The sequence below is a fragment of the Trachemys scripta genome, chromosome 1, assembly GCF_013100865.1.
Source record: "Trachemys scripta elegans isolate TJP31775 chromosome 1, CAS_Tse_1.0, whole genome shotgun sequence".
NCBI lineage: Eukaryota > Metazoa > Chordata > Testudines > Emydidae > Trachemys > Trachemys scripta.
In genome coordinates, this window is record NC_048298.1 from 344,223,779 (window position 1) to 344,244,154 (window position 20,376).

The 20,376-nt window shown below is 46.8% G+C and overlaps 2 protein-coding genes and 1 pseudogene across 2 annotated transcripts; 1 reads left to right on the forward strand and 2 right to left on the reverse strand.

Moving 5' to 3' along the window:
- Window positions 1-388: 388 nt before the first annotated feature.
- Window positions 389-1,344, reverse strand: LOC117888578 (annotated as a pseudogene).
- Window positions 1,345-8,698: 7,354 nt separating this feature from the next.
- Window positions 8,699-9,646, reverse strand: LOC117873237 (olfactory receptor 52R1-like). Its single transcript, XM_034762386.1, has one exon. The coding sequence runs from the start codon at window positions 9,644-9,646 to the stop codon at window positions 8,699-8,701; it is 948 nt and encodes a 315-aa protein (XP_034618277.1).
- Window positions 9,647-17,624: 7,978 nt separating this feature from the next.
- LOC117888648 (putative olfactory receptor 52L2) lies at window positions 17,625-18,212 on the forward strand. The gene has a single exon (XM_034792281.1). The coding sequence runs from the start codon at window positions 17,625-17,627 to the stop codon at window positions 18,210-18,212; it is 588 nt and encodes a 195-aa protein (XP_034648172.1).
- Window positions 18,213-20,376: the final 2,164 nt, after the last annotated feature.

Below are 20,376 nucleotides of genomic sequence, written 5' to 3' on the forward strand. Positions count from 1 at the left end.
CCCCTCAGGGCAGGAGCGGGTGTCCACCCCGCTACAGATGATTGCAGAACAGTCCTTGGCAAGCAGCAGAGGAGCTCTCTTGCTTGACCAATAGGGTCGTTTGTGATAGGCTGGACCAGAAGAGGTCTGCAAAGCATGTCCCAGCAGTCCACAGAGAGCTGGCTGCTCACATCACTGACACTCCTCTTTATCTCCAGCTACAAAATTGTAATTTTCAGGAAGCTAAAAATACACAGCATACTTTCCCAGTATTGCTTTTCCATGCCAATCAGTGCTGTAGTTGCTCTAGTGATGTATGATGATCAAGAAGAGCAGAGAAGATGCCACGGGCGACGGTAAATGGGAGGGATGGGTTTATGAAATGCTCTCCGTGAAGATATGCTTCCCCCTATGAAATAGCTTGAAAGCCCCTATTATAGAAGACTCTGAGGACCCTTTCACGGATCTTTTTAGTTCTGACCCCATAGATGATGGGGTTCATCATGGGTGGAACCAGCAGATATACGTTGGCTACAATAATGTGAACAAAAGGAGCCATGCTGTGACCGAAACGATGGGTGAGAATGGAGAAAAAAGCTGGAATATAAAACCCTAGGATGACTCAGATGTGGGAGCTACAGGTGCCTAGGGATGTGAGATGTGCCTCTTTGGAGGGGAGTTTGAAGGTGGCCCGGAGGATCAGGATGTAGGACAGGACAACGAGGATAAAATCTAACCCCGCTGTTACAAATGCCACAATCAGACTATAGGCTCTCATGACTGTTGTGTCCACACAGGCCAGTTTCACCAGTGCCATGAACTCACAATAGGTGTGAGAAATGACACGGGTTCTGCAGTATGGGAGCCACTGCAGCAGGAATGGGTGTGGGTCTACTAACACAGCCCCCCTCATCACAACACCGAGACCTATTTGGGCTATGGCCTGATGGGTGAGGATGGCCGAGTGTTGCAGCGGGTTACAGATAGCAATGTAGCAATCAAAGGCCATGGCCAGCATGAACCCGGACTCCATGATTGACAGTGAATGAAGGAGGTACATCTGGGCCAGACAGGCATTGGTGTGAATGGCCCAGTCCCTGAAACAGAATATGCGGAGGGTTTTGTGCAGGGTGGTGGTGGATACGACCAGGTTGGCGAGCGCCAGCATGAAAAGGAAAAGGTACATGGGCTCGTGGAGGCTCGGTTCAGTCTTGATAACAGTCAGGAGGAGGCCGTTCCCTAGGAGAGACAGAATGTAGATTGAGCAGAAGGGGATGGAGATCCAGACATGTGCCGCCTCCAGGCCCGGGATGCCAAGGAGGATGAAGGTGGAGGGTGGGGCATGGTTGAGTTGGAAGCTGCCATGGTGGGGCCGGTTGGGTGTGGTCAGTTCCATGGCATGGCTGCCTCCTGCTCCTGTAAGTAACCATTAAAACAATCATTAATCATCTAATGGGAACATAACAAGGTGGCATTTTCTCAACAGTAATTGATCCAATATACCCCTAACGTCACATGGGCACCGAATCATAACTAATCCATTATACATACTAACCATTCCAGCCATTCTGTTCTGAATGCCACATAGCTTCAGCCATTATTGGACAGTGTAAATTTACAATGCTGAGCAGTGGTAAAATCCACATTTCCAAGATCCCTGTGTGGATCAGAGTGTAGAATTTGTCCAAGATTTCACAAATTCAAGCCAGTGAATCCACAAACAACTAACCCATACAAAACATACAGGTGCCCCTGTCATGAAGAGGAAAGCTAGGACACCTGCGGGGTCTTCCTAAGGGACAGGGACATTAAACTGAGCTAATGTTCCCCAAAATATCCTAATGGATTCAGACATAGGATATTTCTAAATGTCCCTTTCTAAATATCCAGAAGAAGACAGAAAATCTGCCCTTCATTGAATAACTGTGGCCCTTCTGAGTTAAAAGTTGAATCAAGCCCAAACTTTTTGCCAGCACAACCCCATTTTAATGAACTGTTTCCTCCTGGGACCCCATAAGAATGACCATACTAGGTCAGACCAAAGGTCCATCCAGCCCAGTATCCTGTCTACTGACAGTGGCCAATGCCAGGTGCCCCAGAGGGAGTGAACCTAACAGGCAATGATCAAGTGATCTCTCTCCTGCCATCCATCTCCACCCTCTGACAGACAGAGGCTAGGGACACCATTCCTTACTCATCCTGGCTAATAGTCATAATGGACTAAACGTCCATTAATTTATCTAGTTCTCTTTTAAACCCTGTTATAGTCCTAGCCTTCACAACCTCCTCAGGCAAGGAGTTCCACAAGTGGACTGTGCGCTGTGTGAAGAAGAACTTCCTTGTATTTGTTTTAAACCTGCTGCCCATTAATTTCATTTGGTGGCCCCTAGTTCTTCTATTATGGGAACAAGTAAATAACTTTTCCTTATTCACTTTCCCCACACCACTCATGATTTTATGTACCTCTATCATATCCCCCCCTTAGTCTCCTCTTTTCCAAGCTGAAAAGTCCTAGCCACTTTAATCTCTCCTCATATAGGACCCATTCCAAACCCCTAATCATTTTAGTTGCCCTTCTTTGAACCTTTTCTAATGCCAGTATATCTTATTCTCTATCCCTTTTTGAATGATTCCTAAGATCCTGTTTGCTTTTTTGACTGCCCCTGCACATTGCCTGGACGTCTTCAGAGAACTATCCACGATGACTCCAAGATCTTTCCTGATTATTGTAGCTAAATTAGCCCCCATCATATTGTATGTATAGTTGGGGTTATTTTTTCCAATGTTCATTACTTTACATTTATCCACATTAAATTTCATTTGCCATTTTGTTGCCCAATCACTTAGTTTCATGAGATCTTTTTGAAGTTCTTCATAGTCTGCTTTGGTCTTAACTAACTTGAGCAGTTTAGTATCATTTTGAGCAGTTTAATATCAGCATGGAGGATGCATCTTCCTCAGAGAGTGACTTTGTATATAAGGTGTCTGTGAGGTCACATGGTGCAGAGGATGCCATTTTGTGGAGCAAAATGGCGTGCTCTGTGCATCATGATCTTGCATGCCCCATACATGGGAGGTCACACTGTGCAGATCAAACTGGTGTCCTCTGCACACTAGGGATCATCAGAACCTTCCAGTCAAGGCATGTTCAAGCACTCTGGCCTAACTTTGAGGCATTCAGGGGCCTGGACCCAGCATGTGTAAAAGGACCTAAATCCCCGGGATGAAGACGTGACTCCTATGCTCCTCAGGCTTAATGGAACTTTCTACTATGAATGTAAAACTCATTGATGCATCAGATAGACCTTTCCCATGGGCCAGGCCCAGACTGTGAAACAAATCCCCATAAGAACTAAGGACCACTCCCAACCAGGCTTCTCTAGCATGAGCACAGGGCCATGTCGGCATCAGAAACACCGGGGCCATGTCGGCGTCCAGAGCACCAGGAGGAGGGCGGAGAGCGTGGCTGGGGCTCTGTTCTCCCCGGCGTCCGGAGAGCCGGGAGGCGGGCGGAGAGCCCGGCTGGGGCTCCGCTCTCCGCGGCGTCCAGAGCGCCGGGAGGAGGGCGGAGAGCCCGGCCGGGGCTCCGCTTTCCCCGGCGGGCAGAGCGTCAAGGGAGGGCAGCAAGCCCACTACGGCTCCGCTCTCCCCGGCGGCCAGAGCCGGAGCGCCACGCCGCCCCCCTCCAGGTGCCGCCCCAAGCACAAGCTTGGTGGGCTGGTGCCTGGAGCCGGCCCTGGTTGCTTCCACCTATCTATTCCATCCGTCCCTCTCTGCACACAGCCCTCTCTCTGCCTAGCTATCCGGCACTGCACAGCAGGAGTTAAAGGCATGAAGTGGAAAAGAAATGCACAGCTAGGTAAATCTACAGGGGAATCATTCAGGATATACAAAGTAATTCCGCAGGCTGAAATTGTACCAAGACACCAGGTCCAATGCTCCTAAAACTTTCATGAATTGGCAAGTGATCAAGTGTCCAGCCCCTTGGTTTTATCCCTCACCAGCCCTCTCAATCCCCACCGAGTGAGCAGGCTGGGGTAACCCCAGGGAAAGCAGAAGCCAAGAAATTTGATATGGTAGGTATTAGTGAAACCTAGTGGAGCAATGCACAACTGGAACATTAGAATCACTAGAGCCGATCTATTTAGGAAGGACAGAGTAGGCAGAAGGCAGGGCATTGCCCTCGAAAGCAGGTAATGCTATCTTTAATGTAGAGTTATTGATACTTCAGAAGGACAGGAACAAGAAGATAGGAACAGCCAGACTGCAAGAAGCCACTATTAGCCTGAAATCAAAATGTCCACAAAGTCTTTTGCACCAATTGAGCTGAATAAATGTAAAATTGCACCCTACATTAAACCAGTGCAACCCCATATATACATGAGGCCCAAGCTCCACTTCATTGTAGGCTGAGCTGTCAATGCCTGTGCGGTTAGTACTGATGGTGTGAGTAAAGTTACCGAAAGGTTCCTTAGAGAAAGGCGGGCAACATCTGGAGGTGGAATTCCCAGCTCGGGTAGACTTACCCGCGCTAGGTCTGACCCAGCGCACTCATTACAAATAGACGTGTAGCTGCTGCAGTGCAAACAGTGGGACAAGCCAGCCTCCCAAATACACAGCTAGGGGTTCTGATGGGCTTGAACTTGTCCCCTTGCATGACCACGTCTACCCTGCTGTGTTTAACATGCTGGCTCCATCAGAGCTGGGAGCGACGTCTCCAGCTGCTGTGTAGACAAACTCGCAGACACTAGATGGAGAAGTGAGAACGTCACTGGGGGAGAAGCAAGCAAGCAAGGTGTGCTCTCTGTTCTTGTCATGAAATCATTTGGTCCCAATCCCTTGGGTGCTTTGTGTGCAAAGCTCCCACCAATGTCCATAGGAATCCCAACCGCCGATAGATGCCAGGTAAGCCACCTAGTATGAACCTCCTGCGTTCTCTCTCCAAAAAGTACCGGCAGTGAGGATGGCCATTGTTCTCCCAAGCATATGCAGGGCTCAGCCTGGCATTCCCTGGTACTCAGGCAAGGCAGCTCTGCTCTAGAGAACAGAGAATTTAGACACAACAGAATCAGTCCAGCTGAAAGGTTTGCGCTTCTCACATGAATTTATTGCTGGAACTGATGCTGGTTTGACAGCCCTAGAGAAAGCTTAATGGTGGGTCAAGCTACAATCACCCACGCCATTCCAATAGGCCTCGTCTCTGACCGACAGAGGCTTCCTCTGAGGGGTGATGGAACGGGGGATCCAAGGGGCCATGGTCCATCCACTTTTCATCATGGCCTGGCCACCTGCCCCTCCTCATCCCCCCAAGTTCCTGCCCCAAGCCAAGCCAGAAGCCGGAGCTAGACCAGGGGGCCCTGGCCCCTCCATCTCCCCAGGATGGGGCAGCCTGAGAGCAGCCCCAGCCCAGCCTATGGACCTGCCCCCAGGGTCCCCTGTCCAGGGCAGGTGGAGGGTCCACAGTTCCTCATAGCTGCTCAGGAGGCTCTTTCCATGGCCCCGTTGTGGCTCTTCAGCCCCTGAGGCCCCACCCAGGCCAGAAGCTGGAGCTGGGTTGGGGTAAGAGCCATGTGGGCAGCTGTGGGGAGCCACAGACCCTCCACCTGCCCTGGGCAGGAGGCCCAGTGGGTGGGGACTTGGGTCGGGGGCAGCTCTTGGGCCCCCCCGCTCTGGGCAGATGGAGGGGCCCGGGTTCCCGGGCCCAGCTACAGCTTCTGGCTGGTCAGTGGGGCGGGAACTTGGGGGGAAGAGGAGTGGTGGGTCCACAGAGTGGGTGGTGCCTCGTGCCTCCCCCCCCAGTTTAAGGAAGAATCCATTGCCCTTGCTGCCGCTAAGGATGGGGAGTGCAGCTGAGCCTCCCAGGCCTGTTCCACCCATCTCCTCTCTGCTGAGATTCCTTCCAGGGGAATAATTAGCCACCATTGTCCCATAAGTGTCAGGGCTGAGCCATCCAATCCCGTTACCCACATGGATGGTAATCCTCACATCACAATCCCTTCCCTCCTCTGTTGCAGGTATTCACTCCTCTCCATAGGAAGCAATGCACAGTGAGCAAGAATGATTTGAATCAGGTCTCTCTCTCCGCTGGCTGCAATGGGCCAGATCTCCAGCTGCGTTAAAATGCACAGTTCAGTTAGTGAGGGAGGTGCAAGGAGCTGGGAGCAAGAGGCATGTGAGGAGCTGGGAGCAAGAGGTGCAAGGAGCTGAGAGTGAGAGGGTGTGCTGCCGGAGGACTGAGGAGTACAAGCGTTATCAGACATCAGGAGGAAGGTCCTGTGGTGAGGATAAAGAAGGTATTGGGAGGAGGCCATGGGGAAGTAGCCCAGGGAGTTGTAGCTGTCGTGCAGCTGTTCCAGGAGGCACTATAGACAGCTGCAATCCACAGGGCCCTTGGATGGAACCCGGAGTAGAGGGCAGGCCCTGGTTCCTCCATTCCCCCCAACTCCCTATTTGATTCAAGAGGAGTTGACCTGGGCTGTGGGTCCCACCAGAGGGGAAGGTCTCTGGCCTGTCCCCCAACCCATTAGATGGGTCAGCAGAGACTGAGGTGATTGTTCTCCTCCCTTTCCCCATGCTGGCCAGTGATGAGGTTTGCTAAGCGAACGGCAGGTTTGTGCCACTAACAAAAGGAGCCAAACTGATGACTTCTGTGAACCTCTGAGGTGAGCAAATCCTCCAGAAAGTGACAGATCCACCAAGGCAGAGGAGGAACTTTTGTCACAGGGGCCAGAACCACAAAGATCTATCAAATGGTCCCCAGAGTCTTCTAAGCCAGGGATTTCATGCTATTCCATAGGGGGAAGCATTTTAATGGAGAGATTGTCTCATGTACCCTCCCCTCCCATTCACCGTCACTATGGAGTCCTCCTTGTCAACTCCGCATCTCCATGGAGACCTCCCCTCAAATTCACAATCACAATGAACACCCGTGGTGGTGACAGCAATGGCAGAGATGGAAAGGGAACGTCAGGACAGTATAGTCAGTGCTCAACTTGCTCCAGGATTTGCCAGGAATGACCCCTGACACCTCTAGGCTTGGCAGTTCAGAGCTCCAGGACCTCTGGGCTTGCTGCATCAGTTATGAATGTTACAAAAAATGCCTGAGCCGAGGCACTGAATTGCTTGAGCCCCGGCATTTCTTTCATTACAAATTAAGCACTGAGTATAGTCTGTATTTTTAGTGGCAATTTTGTGACAGGAAACATGGAAGTGGATCCAGCAACAAGTGACAAGTTGCTTTCTGAAGAAGACCAATGAGGGCCCAGTAAATCTGAGGGTCACTAGGAGAGGAGGTGCTGAATTCTCCTGCACCTGGGGGGGTGCTCGATTCCCGCTCTGCCCCAGAACCTGCCCCCAATCCACCCCTCCCCACTCCTTCCCATCCTCTCCCCTTCCCCTTCATGCAGACCTGGTCATCCCATCTCAAAATGATATATTGGAATTGGAAAAGGTACAAATAAGGGCAACAGAAATGATTAGGGGTATGGAACAGCTTTGATATGAGGAAAGATTAAAAGACTGGGAGTTTTTAGCTTGGAAAAGAGATGACTAAGGGAGGATATGAGAGAGGTCTATAAAATCATGAATGGTGCAGAAAAATTGAATAAGGAAATGTTATTTGCTCCTTCACATAACACAAGAACTAGGGGTCACCTAATGAAATTAATAAGCAGCAGATTTAAAACAAACATAAGGAAGAATTTCTTCACAGTCAACCTGTGTCACTCTTTTCCAGAGGATGTTGTGAAGACCAAAACTATAACACAGTTCCAACAAGAACTAGATAAGTTCATGGAGGATAGGTCAATCAATGGCTATTAGCCAGGATGGGCAGGGATGGTGTCCTTAGCCTCTGTTTGCCAGAAGCTGGGAGTGGGTGACAGGGCATGAATCACTTGACAATTACCTGTTCTGTTCATTCCCTCTGGGGCACCTGGCATTGGCCCCTGTCAGAAGACAGGATACTGGGTTAGATGAACTGTTCATTTTACCCAGTATGGCCGTTCTGATTTCTGATATAGACCCCACTCCCCTCCCAGAGTAGAGACAGAATGCAGGAGTCCTGATGGCATCTCTCTCTCTGCAGATTTAGTAGCAAAGTAAGAAACTACATTAAAATTTTAACCCTAAGCTGTGGCCCTTAAGTGACTTTCACAAGATGTCAGAACATATTTGTATTAGAGTTGAGTGGCTTTAATATGTATTTAATTTTCTTTCTTTTATATAGGAATTAGATACAGTTCTCCTGTCATCTAATAGCTAAGTTATGTGCAAAAACCCTAGAGTTTTCAAGAGCCAAGTAGACCCTGGTATCACGGTTAAAGTTGTCACTCCTAGCAAAATCTGAAATGGCTCCCTTGCAGGGGGTGGGCGAGAGGGGTGGTGGAAATGATCTAGAGACAGAAAAGGGTAGGGGAATAGAGGAGCAAGTGACAGGGCCGGAGCCTTTGCGAGGAAGAGGCAGAGCAGGGGCGAAGCCTAGGTAGAAGAGCTGGGGCAAGGGGTCCAGTTTCCAGGAATTAGAAAGGTGGCAACCCAGTGAATTGTACACAGATTGAATGCCCAGTTTGTCATGCTGACACAGCACAGTAAGCTCAGGGAAAGGTTTAATGTCTATCTGACTGCCCAGTAAGTGATTCAGGGAAGAGAGCCCAGCACCATGTCACCAGCCAGCTCTGCACAGAGCTTGGTCAGAGAGCCAGAGCACCAGGACAAAACTTTAGGTCCCTTTATGAGTAAAGAGCCGGAGCAGCCTGTCCCGGATCTGTTTGGTCCTCACCCCATAGATGATGGGGTGTAGCATGGGGGGCACCAGAAGGTACACATTGGCAATGAGAACGAGAATATGCAGGGGCACATTGTGGCCAAACCGGTGCGTGAGGGAGGAGAAGAAATCTGGGATGTACAAAGCTAAGATGGCACAAAGGTGGGAGCTGCAGGTCCCAAAAGTCTTGAGCCGGGCATCCTTTGTGGGCAGGCACAAGATGGCCCTGATGATCTGAGTATAGGACACTGTGATAAAAAACACATCCAGACCAATCACAAAGAATAGCACAAAGAGGCCATAGTAACTACTGATACGGGTGTCGGCGCAAGCCAGATTCACCACAGCTATGTGCTCGCAGTATGAGTGGGGGATGATGTTGGTTCTGCAATATGGCCACTGCCTCGCCAGGAAGGGATAGGGCAATACAAGTATGCCGCTGCGCAGCACAATGGCCAGGCCAATCTTGGCCACAATGGAGCTTGTCAGGATGGCAGAATGTCTCAGGGGATTGCAGATGGACACATAGCGATCAAAAGCCATGGCCACTAAGATCCCAGACTCCATTGTTGAGAAGCAGTGAATGAAGTACATCTGGGTGAGGCAGGCACTGAAATCTAATTCCCTGGAATTGAACCAGAAGATGCTCAGCATTTTGGGGAGGGTGGATGTGGAGAGGACCAGGTCAGTGATGGCCAGCATGCAGAGGAAATAGTACATGGGCCCATGTAGGCTTGGCTCCCTCTTCACAATGAACAGGACGGTGAAGTTCCCCAAGATGGCTATGAGGTAGATGACACAGAAGGGGATGGAGATCCAGACATGGGCTGCCTCCAGGCCAGGAATGCCCATCAGGATGAATGTGGAGGGGTTTGTTAAGTCGGTTGTGTTGGAATCTGACATGGAATAGGGGTGAAGGTGTCCAACTCTGAGGCAGAATGGTGTCTATTGCATGTACCGTATGTTCTCCCTCACTTCCTGTATGTGCCCAGGGTCTAGGGTGATGGTTGCAGTACAAATTCCTGGATGAAGAGACAATGTTAATATGAGACACTACATGCACTGATGGAGGCTGTTCTCATGGATGAACCAGATTGGTCACTCTTCACACACTGAAAAATGATATTTTCATTACTCAGATAAATTAATTATTAACAACTGACCCCACTAATGCATATTTATTATTTTATGATACTCCATGCATCAATAATTCCTAATCATTGTGGTGGGGGGAAACTTAAGAGGCACCACAAGGGCACACGAGTCTGGGTACCTAGATAAATGAATTATGAACAATTGGCCCTACTAATGCCAATTCCATATTTGATGGTGCTCCATGAGTCACTAATTCCTACATGTCATGGTGCGGGAAACCTCAATAGGCACCAGTAGGAAACACAAGTTTGGATACTGGTTATCCATCATTGTTCCTTAATGTAATGAAACCCAGGCTAGAGAAGCCATGCTGTAGGGTTCCCCATTCATCTGGTAGCTCAAAATTTGAGAGTGGAAAAAAAAAAGACATGTGCAGGGGGAAACATCCCAACTAGAACATACCTCAGGGAAAAAGAACCTGGAATCACTGATAGCAGATCAACTGAAACACCTGCTTATTTGCAGCAGAGGCCAAACCAAAAATAATGTTTGGATGTCTAAGGAATGGGATGGAGAATAACGTCCTCTGGACAAGCACTCAGTTGTGGTCACCTGGTCTCTATACAGGGTATAGCAGATATAAAGGGGATTTCAAAAACAGGCTACAAAAATGGGAAGGGTGCCATATGTGGGCAGACTGAAAAGTCTGGGGCTGTTTACTTTAGAGAAGAGACAAAGAAGGGGGCATATCATAGAATCATAGAATATCAGGGTTGGAAGGGACCTCAGGAGGTATCTAGTCCAACCCCCTTCTCAAAGCAGGACCAATTCCCAACTAAAACATCCCAGCCAGGGCTTTGTCAAGCCAGGCCTAAAAAACCTCTAAGCAAGGAGATTCCAACACCTCCCTAGGTAACCCATTCCAGTGCTTCACCACCCTCCTATCAAAAAGTTTTTTCCTAATATCCAACCTAAACCTCCCTCACTGCAACTTGAAACCATTACTCCTTGTTCTGGTATCTGCTACCACTGAGAACAGTCTAGATCCATCCTCCTTGGAACGCCTTTTTAGGTAGTTGAAAGCAACTATCAAATCCCCCCTCACTCTTCTCTTCTGCAGACTAAACAATCCCAGTTTCCTCAGCTTCTCCTCATAAGTCATGTGCTTCAGCCCCCTAATCATTGTTTTTGCCCTCTGCTGGACTCTTTCCAATTTTTTCACATCCTTCTTGTAGTGTGGGGCCCAAAACTGGACACAGAACTCCAGATGAGGCCTCACCAATGTCGAATAGAGGGGAATGATCACGTTCCTCGATCTGCTGGCAGTGCCCCTATTTATACAGCCCAAAATGCCATTAGCCTTCTTGGCAACAAGGGCACACTATCGACTGATATCCAAAGCAAGCAGAGAGTTTAGCTGACAGGGATTCACAAAAGGATTAGCATTGTAGGTGGTGCTGGTCACACCACCTGTAGTAAAGGCTGTATGACACATTTAATTAGAAAACCTCATTTTAGTTGCTTATAACTCTCCCAAACTTTAACCATATAAACTGAAATTTCCCATGGTGGGTGTGTGCTTCCTGCTGAATTGGTTATTTGTTTGTTTTTCAAAATTTTATCCATAACAGTTCAGCCGAGTTTTTGATTGAAGCTAGGAGAAAAGATGTCTTGCCTATGTTGAAAAATTCTTACAACTATTCCAGTGAGGAGCCCAGGCACCTCCATGCCTTACAGCAGATGAAAGTCAGGTAAGAACACTGCCCCCCCCTCCCCGCTTAACAGTCAGAGCCCGGAAATGCCTAAGGAGGTGGTGAGAGTGTCTGTGCATTTACAGAGCATTGGCTTCTGAGGTGTTTACTCATTTTATACTTAAAAGGGAGTTTTGCCTCAGTTGGGCCTGAGCAAACTAAGGGCCAAAGCCTCAGAATTTGGCTTTGTATTGTACATCTACTAACAGCTTTCACCCTGAAGGATCCACTGTGCCACTGAAATGCAGCCACCTCTGGGTTAAGCCACCACTTAAGCCATCGGTTGCGGGGTGTCAGGAAAGAGTGACATACTGTAACAACCTCATACCCTGTGGTAAGATCCCTGGCATGTTTAATGGCTATGTGGAGCAGAAAGGACCCCAGACCTATTCTCTATCCCACCACGCACACATTGCAGTCAGTTTGTCAAGCAGGTGAGCTCCTCAGCAAGAGATGGGTACCTGTGAATTCTGAGACAGAAGTGTCTTCTCTGGGAATCCCAGTCAGGTAGCCGTGTCCCACACCTCTCTCACCCCAGCATCTGCAGCAGCATCCCACGCCGAGAGCTGATACAGGGGTTTGTGCTGTTTATAATATAGCTCTGTGCAATCCCAGTGGGGTTCGCTCAGCCTCTAGGGGAGAAGCGGCATCTGAATGTAAAGAGACTGGAGACAGGCCTTTCTGCACTTCTGTGCTATTTATGCAGCTTCAGGAGTAAACAGCAATTATGGGACCTTCCCAAAGGGAGATGAGAACTCTTGGCCTCCCCACTGAGTCAAAGGGGAATTGGCTATTCTGTGCATTTCTGTATATTTAAAAATTATATTTGATTAGTAAGAAAATAAGGGATAATGCCTAGATCTCCACAGGGTCTGACACCCTGTAAATGCCCAGGAGGGCTGGGTAGATAGTAGTTAGACACACCTGGAGACAGATGACTGAGGGGACAAAAAAACTCTCTGCAGACAGCCGGGGCTGTTGATAAGGGATCAGAGATCAGTAATTCTCATCAGTAGCTTTCATCATACTGGGCAGCACTTTTCATTCAAGAATCTTCAAAACACCTAGCAAAGGAAAATGACCATGAACAGATCCCTATTATACAGATGGGTAAACTGAGGCACGGGGAGACATGAATTGGCCAAGGTCACACAGAGAATGAGTGGAAGGATGACAGATAGAACCCCAGTGTCCTATCATCCATGCTCGAACTATAATCTCTCCATCACACCAAGAGGGAAATGGACCGACAGTGTATTAGGGACTGTTTGTTGGGTGGGACACAGAGGAAGGCCTGGAAGAGGGAGCCTGCACCTTCACCATCCTCTGGAGGTGAATCTGAGGTTTTCAGAACTAGCTGGAGGTTGTGATCTCCTCACTTGGGTGAGGTGTGAACATCTGGAGTATTGTGTCCAGTTTTGGGCCCCACAGTACAAGAAGGATGTGGAAAAATTGGAAAGAGTCCAGCAGAGGGCAACAAAAATGATTAGGGGGCTGGAGCACATGACTTATGAGGAGAGGCTGAGGGAACTGGGATTGTTTAGTCTGCAGAAGAGAAGAATGAGGGGGGATTTGATAGCTGCTTTCAGCTACCTGAAAGGGGGTTTCAAGGAGGATTGATCTAGACTGTTCTCAGTGGTAGCAGATGACAGAACAAGGAGTAATGGTCTCAACTTGCAGTGTGGGAGGTTTAGGTTGGATATTAGGAAAAAAACTTTTTCACTAAGAGGGTGGTGAAGCACTGGAATGGGTTACCTAGGGAGGTGGTGGAATCTCCTTCCTTAGAGGTTTTTAAGGTCAGGCTTGACAAATCCCTGGCTTGGATGATTTAGTTGGGGATTGGTCCTGCTTTGAGAAGGGGGTTGGACTGGATGACCTCCTGAGGTCCCTTCCAACCCTGATATTCTATTAATGTCTGTGGAGTTTGAAGGTTCCCTTTTCCATTTGTTATGAGACACATTAAATATAAATTCCTGATCTAATTTCTTTATCAATAGATACATAGGTTCAGAAGGGACCATTAGATCATCTACTCTGACTTCCTGTATGACATAAATAATTAAATTTCACACATTTACCTCTGTATTGAGCTCCATATCTTCTGTTTGACTAAGACCTGGTCTACACTAGGATTTTACATCATAGAATCATAGAGCCAGAGGGTGAGAAAGGACTGCAAGGGTCAGCTAGTCTAACTCCCTGCCAATATGCAGTATTTGTTGTGTCTAAACCATCGCAGAGAGTTGACTATCCACCCTCCTTTGGAAAACCACCAGCGAAAGAACTTCCACAACGTCCCGAGGAATCTGTTCCATTATCCTTCTGTTCATCGAGTAAGGAAATTTTCCCTGAGATTTCATCTAAATCTGCTATGCTGGAGTTTGAACCCATTGTCTCTTGTCCTCTGGTAAGAGAGAACAACTATTCTCCACCTTATTTCAAGTATTTGAAGACTATCGTGTCCCCTTAATCTCCTCTTTTCTAAACTAAACGTGTGTGGTTCCTTCAGCTTTCTCATATGACTTGTATTCCATTCCTTGGATCATCTTTGTCACTTACCTCTGGATCCTTTCAGTTTCTCTACATCCTTCCTATACCTTGGTGACCAAAACTGGACAGGACACTCCAGCTGAGGCCTAACCAGCGCTGATTAGAGTAGTACTATCACCTACCATCACTTGCATGATATGCCTCTGATAATGCAACCTAACTGCATTTGCCTTTTTTGATACAGCAAAAAAAAAAAATTCTTCCATCTACCTAGCTGCCACATTTCGGGGAGATGGATTACCTACGCGGATGGGAGAACCCCTGTTTTCGGTGTAAATAGTGTCTACACTGAAGTGATAAGGCAGGGTCACTGTGGCATTTTAAGTGTAGACAAACCCTCAAACAGATCTTCCATAAAAGCATCCAGTCTGGGTCTGAAGATATGGGGAATTGGAGGTTCCACCACTTCCCTTCTCAGTTTGTTTCAATGATTAATCACCCTTGTTGCTAAACATTTGGCCCTTATTTCCAACTGGAATTTCTCTGGCTTCAGCTTCCAGCCATTGGGCCCTGCTCTGCCTTTCTCTGCTAGATTACAGAGTCCATTCTTATTCATGCTTTTCTCCCCATGAAACTCTCCACTTGATCAATTTATGCACTGGGAGCTCACAATGGATTGGTTTTCCACAATGACACCCAAATCCTTTTCAGGGTCCCTGCATTCCTTAATACAGTGCCCTACTCTGTGGGTTGGGCCTGTTTTCTGTGTTGCAATTGACTGTCTTAAAACATTTTGTTTGCATGGGCCCACCTCACCAATAGCTCCAAATCAATCGGTATGCCTGTCCTGACCTCCTCATTGTAACCACTCTGCCAATCTTTGGGTCATCCTAAAATTTTATCTGCAATGATTTTCCATTTTCTTCCAGATCATTGAATAGCATTGAGCCTAGAATTGATCCCTGAAGAACTCCACTAAAAACAGCCCTGTTCATTGACAATGTCCCATTGACAACTGCTTCCTGAGATCTGTCACTTAGCCTATTTTTGGTCCATTTAACGTGTGCTCTACTGATATTTTATAGTGTTCATTTTTTCTGAATGTTTTCCCCTATTAAATCAAATACTCCAGAGAAATAAAAATCTATTACACCTGGGCAGTTCCCTTGATCAATGAAACACATATTTTCATTAAAGGATGAAATCACGTTTATTTGACAAGACCTGGATTCCATAAATCATGTTTTTGCCTGGCATTAATAATATTCTGAAACTTTTTTATTGACTAATCCCAAACCAGCTTTTCTGTTATTTCCTAATCTTGTCAAATCTTTTTTTTAACTTACCCTTATTTTTTTTAATTCCTTACGTTTAACACAGTACTGTCCTGTATTTGCTTTTTTTCAGCTCCACTGTTGCCTCATTGTGTATTTCTGGTTCCAAATGAGATGTGTTGTGGATCGGTCAGTTCATAACTCTGGTGTTCGTAACTCTAAGGTTTTATTGTAGATGTTGTTTAATATCCCCCTTGAAAACTATTTCTTGAGCACATTTACTTTTTTTGCAACACTAACAAGTTTCCTTTTTTCCCTCTAGTAATTACCCTAAACCTTTTCTAGGATTTCTTTTGTTCTTAATATACTGAATAACCTCCTTTTACTAATCCTTATCCCTTACAACCACTGATTTTTCCCAGATGTTTTTAACATCCCTTATCAATTTTCATAACTTCTAATTTGTATTAATTGCTATCTATTTTCCCATTTGTTATATATTCCTTTCCTTCCCCACTTATTGCTCCCTTCACTTTGCTACTGAACCGTGTTTTTGTCCGAAGTTCTCTACTCTCTCGACTATGGAATCTTGAATTTTTGGCTGTCTAATCATCTCCTCTTAAGGAACTCCCAATTTTCATTCCCATTTTTCTGTCTCAATTTTTCCTCCCAATCAGTTTTGGTGATATTTTTCCTCAGCTTTTGGGAATTAGCTGTTTTGAAACAGTAAATGTTTTTAGATATTACTGGTTGGGAACTGTTCTCTGTTTGTCCATTACAATGTAATTAATTCCATTCTTTTATTTTGTTCTCTTTTACCATATTAACATTATTTGTCTCTTCTATAAAATGAACACACCCAGACTTTTATATCTTTCTGCATATGGCAGCCTCCCCATTTCTCATAGCCTCAGAACTCCAGTTTATATTTGCTATATCCTTTATAGAGACTGGGGGCTGGTCTACACTGGGGGGGGGATCGATCTAAAATATGCAACTTCAACTACAAGAATAGCATAGCTGAAGTTGATGCATCTTAGATCGAATTAAAATTACTTACTCTGCGTCCTTGTGGCACGCCACGGCTCCCCTGCCGACTTTGCTTCTGCCTGTTGCCGAGCTGGAGTTCAGCAGTCAATGGGAGAGCAATTGGGGATCGATTTATCGTGTCTACAGTACACGTGATAAATCGATCCCCGATAGATGGATTGCTACCCACCGATCAGGCGGGTAGTGTAGACATACCCTGGGTGACCAAAATTGAGCTTATCCAGAGCAGGTTATCCGCTATCCCATTCCTTAGGCATTGGAATTTGGGCTTTGTTTGGGCCACTGCTGCAAGTGATCAGGTGATTCCCTGGAGCTTCTATCAATGATGCCCAAGTCCTTTCCCTGAGGTCTGTTCTAACTGGGATGTTTCCTTTTGGCACATGTCTTGGAAAAGCTTTGGTTTTTCTCCACTCTCAGATTTTGAGCAACCGAGTAAATGGGGAGCTTCCTACATGATGGACTCTCTAACTTGACATTCATTGCCTTAAGAAACAATTCTGGATTACCTGTATCACCACTTGTGTTTCCTACTGGTGCCTATTAAGGTTTCCCAGGCCAAGACATGTAGCAATTAGTGATGCATGGAGCACCATCAGATATGGAATTGACATTAGTGGGGACAGTTGTTCATAATTCATTTATCTGAAGAATGAAAACATCATTTTTCAGTGTTTCAAGAGTGACCAATCTGCCTCACCCATGAGAACTACATTCCAGTAGTGCATGTAGTGTCTCATATTCACATTGTCTCTCCATCCAGGCCTTTGTATTGTGACCATCACCCTAGAGCCTGAGCACATACAGGAATTCAGGAGAACATATGGCACATGCAGCAGACACCATTTGGCCTCATAGTTGGACACCTTCTCCCCTACTCCATGTCAGATTCCAACACAACCAACTTCACAAACCCCTCCACTTTCATCCTTCTGGGCATTCCTGGCATGGAGGTGGCCAATGTCTGGATCTCCATCCCCTTCTGCGCCATGTATGTCATAGCCCTGTTGGGCAACTTCAGTATCCTCATCATTGTGAAGAGGGCTCATGTACTATTTCCTCTGCATGCTGGCTGTCACCGACCTGGTCCTTCATACATCTATCCTTCCCAAAACATTGACCATCTTGTGGTTCAATTCCAGGGAGATCGATTTCACTTCCTGCCTCACCCAGATGGACTTCATTCACTGCTTCTTCATGATGGAGTCTGGGATCTTAGTGGCCATGGCTTTTGATCGCTACATGGCCATCTGCAATCGTCTGAGACATTCCAGCACCCTGACAAACCCTGTGGTGGCCAAGACTGGACTGGCTGTGGTGCTGCGCAGTAGCATGCTCATACTACCCGATCTCCTCCTGGCAAGGCATTGGTCATATTGCAGAACCAACATCATTTCCCACACACACTGTGAGCACATGGCCGTGGTGAAACTGGCCTGTACTGACACCCATATCAGTGGTTACTATGGCCTCTTTGTGATATTCTGTGTGCTCGGTCTGGATGTGTTTTTTATCACAGTGTCCTATACCCAGATCCTCAGGGCCATCTTCAGCCTCCCCACAAAGGACGCCCGGCTCAAGCCTTTTGGCACCTGTGGCTCCCACCTCTGTGCCATCTTAGCCTTTTATATCCCAGGTCTCTTCTCCTCCCTCATGTCCTGGTTTGTCCAGAATGTGGCCCTGAATTTACAGGTTCTCATGGCCTACATCTACCTCCTGCTGCCTCCCGTGCTAAACCCTGTCATCTACCGGGTGAGGACCAAAGAGATCCGGGACAGGCTTCTTGGGCTCTTTACTCATAAAGGAACCTAAAGTTTTCTCCTGTTGCTCTAGGTCTCACACCGAGCTCCATGCAGAGCTGGTTGGTGACATGGTGCTGGGCAATCTTCCCTGAATGACTTGCTGGACAGTCAAAGAGAGATTAAATCCTTTCCTAACCTTACTGTGCTGTGCCAGTGTGACAAACTGGGGAATATGTCTATGTACAACTCATAGGTTTGCCACTTTTCTAATTGCTGGTAACTTGACCTCTTTAGCCCTACAACCCTTCCCCACCTCTTCCTCTAAGGCCCCACCCCTGCTCTGCCTCTTCCCTTCAAGGCCCCCCACCCTGTCGCTCGCTCATCTCCTCCCCTCACCTTGTCACTCTCTGGATGATCTCTGCACCTCAAAGCAACCCTCATTTACCATGGTGTGTTTTGTACAAAGTATGTCTTGTGAAGTATCATTCTCAAAGTCTTCATCAGCTAAACATTAATACCTCATTGGGTTGTATGCACTTTCATTGTCTATGAAGTTATGAAATCTTGCTATGTGTAAGTTACTAAAGTATGGTGTGAGGCTGGAAACACCCACAACCAGCCTTTCAGGTAGAACAACAGAGTATCCAGACAGTGTTAGTTGCTGTCATCAACACCCAACTACGGAAGAATTCACTAACATGGGACTCTGTGTAAGGGAGCATGGGGACAATGAAGAATATTTGACCAATGGGGGTGGACCCCTCCTGTAACATGCATAGCAAGCTGGAAGAAACTTTCCAATAAGCTGGAAGAAACTATAAAAGATGGGGAGTGACATAATGATTTGTCGTCACTCCCCCACAACTCAACATGTGATGGAATCTCTGGAAGACAAAGGACTTGGAATGCGGGAGGGCAATCCAAGCTGCAAAGCAGATGTAGTCTGTGCCTCAAGACTCTGTAAGCCTGCTTGTATCATCAATCAGGGTGAGATATTGCTGATTCAAATCTTATTTAGTTTGTATAAGTCTTAAATTGTGATTTTGTTTGATTTCCTAGGTAACCTGCTTTGATCTGTTTATTGTCGCTTGTAATCACTTAAAATCTATCCTTCTGTAGTTAATAAATCTCTTTTATGTTTTATCTTAATCAATGTGTTTTTGAGTGAAGTCCTTGGGAATCTTCACTCTGTGAACAAGGACTGTTGCATATCTTCCCCACATCGAGTGGGGAGTAAATTGTTTAATGAGTTTGAACCATACGGCTCCCTGTGCAAGGCAAAATGGTGTAATTCTGGGTTTATACTCCAGCGGGGGTGCAAGGCTGTGGATCTGGGAAATGGGCTAGGTCCCCCATTGTTGGTGCATGAGTGGTTTAGGTAAAGAACTCAGGTAATTCAGTTGGCTGTGTGGCACCACTTGCTGTCCTTTTGGGTGACAACAGGGCCTGGAGGGGCTGGCTGTGTATCATCAGCAGGGCAGGGGGATAGGCCAACACAGCTGAATGGTTAGGGGGCACAGCAGTTCCAACAGCTTTTATGCTTCACCCCGGGGGTACATCCCAAGACAATCTCGACCTCCCACCCCACAGCAGCAGGGCTTCCTCTGCTCCAGGGCTGGGATGGGAGCTGCTGCAGCCTGACAAGGAGCCTGCCAGCAGGTAGGAGGCAGTCCCAGTTAATATCCCAAAGCCTTCCTCTTGCAATAACTGGACACTGCCAGAGCCCTTAAAGCAAACCAGTTCCTCCCAGACAGCCAAATCAAATATGATGAAGATTACTGAAAATCTTGTTCATCATATAGAAAATTCTACCACTTGCAAAGGATAGGACACATTACCCCCAGGTCAAGGAATATTTCAGATCCTACCCAAACACACGCTTACGGCCAATTCTTATTAACTAAACTAAGATTTATTTAAAGGGAGAGAGTATTGGTTAAAAGGTAATTATACATACAAACGTAAGTAGTGTTCTTAAGTCAGTTTCATGGTAGAGATGATGAGATTTAACGTTGCAAAGAGTTCTTTCAATACTGGCCGTAGGTTGATGTCCAATATCAGGATCATCCAGAATGGAACTGGAGACTTCAATTTTGTGGCTCGAGCTTCCTCTGATGAAGCTTAAGCGCATTTGAGATGAGTGGATCAAGGCCCAAGCATTCCTTTATAGACAACTGGCAAGCTATGATAGTGAAGAATACTTGCTTTGAAGTAGAATTACCTGTTTTCTATAT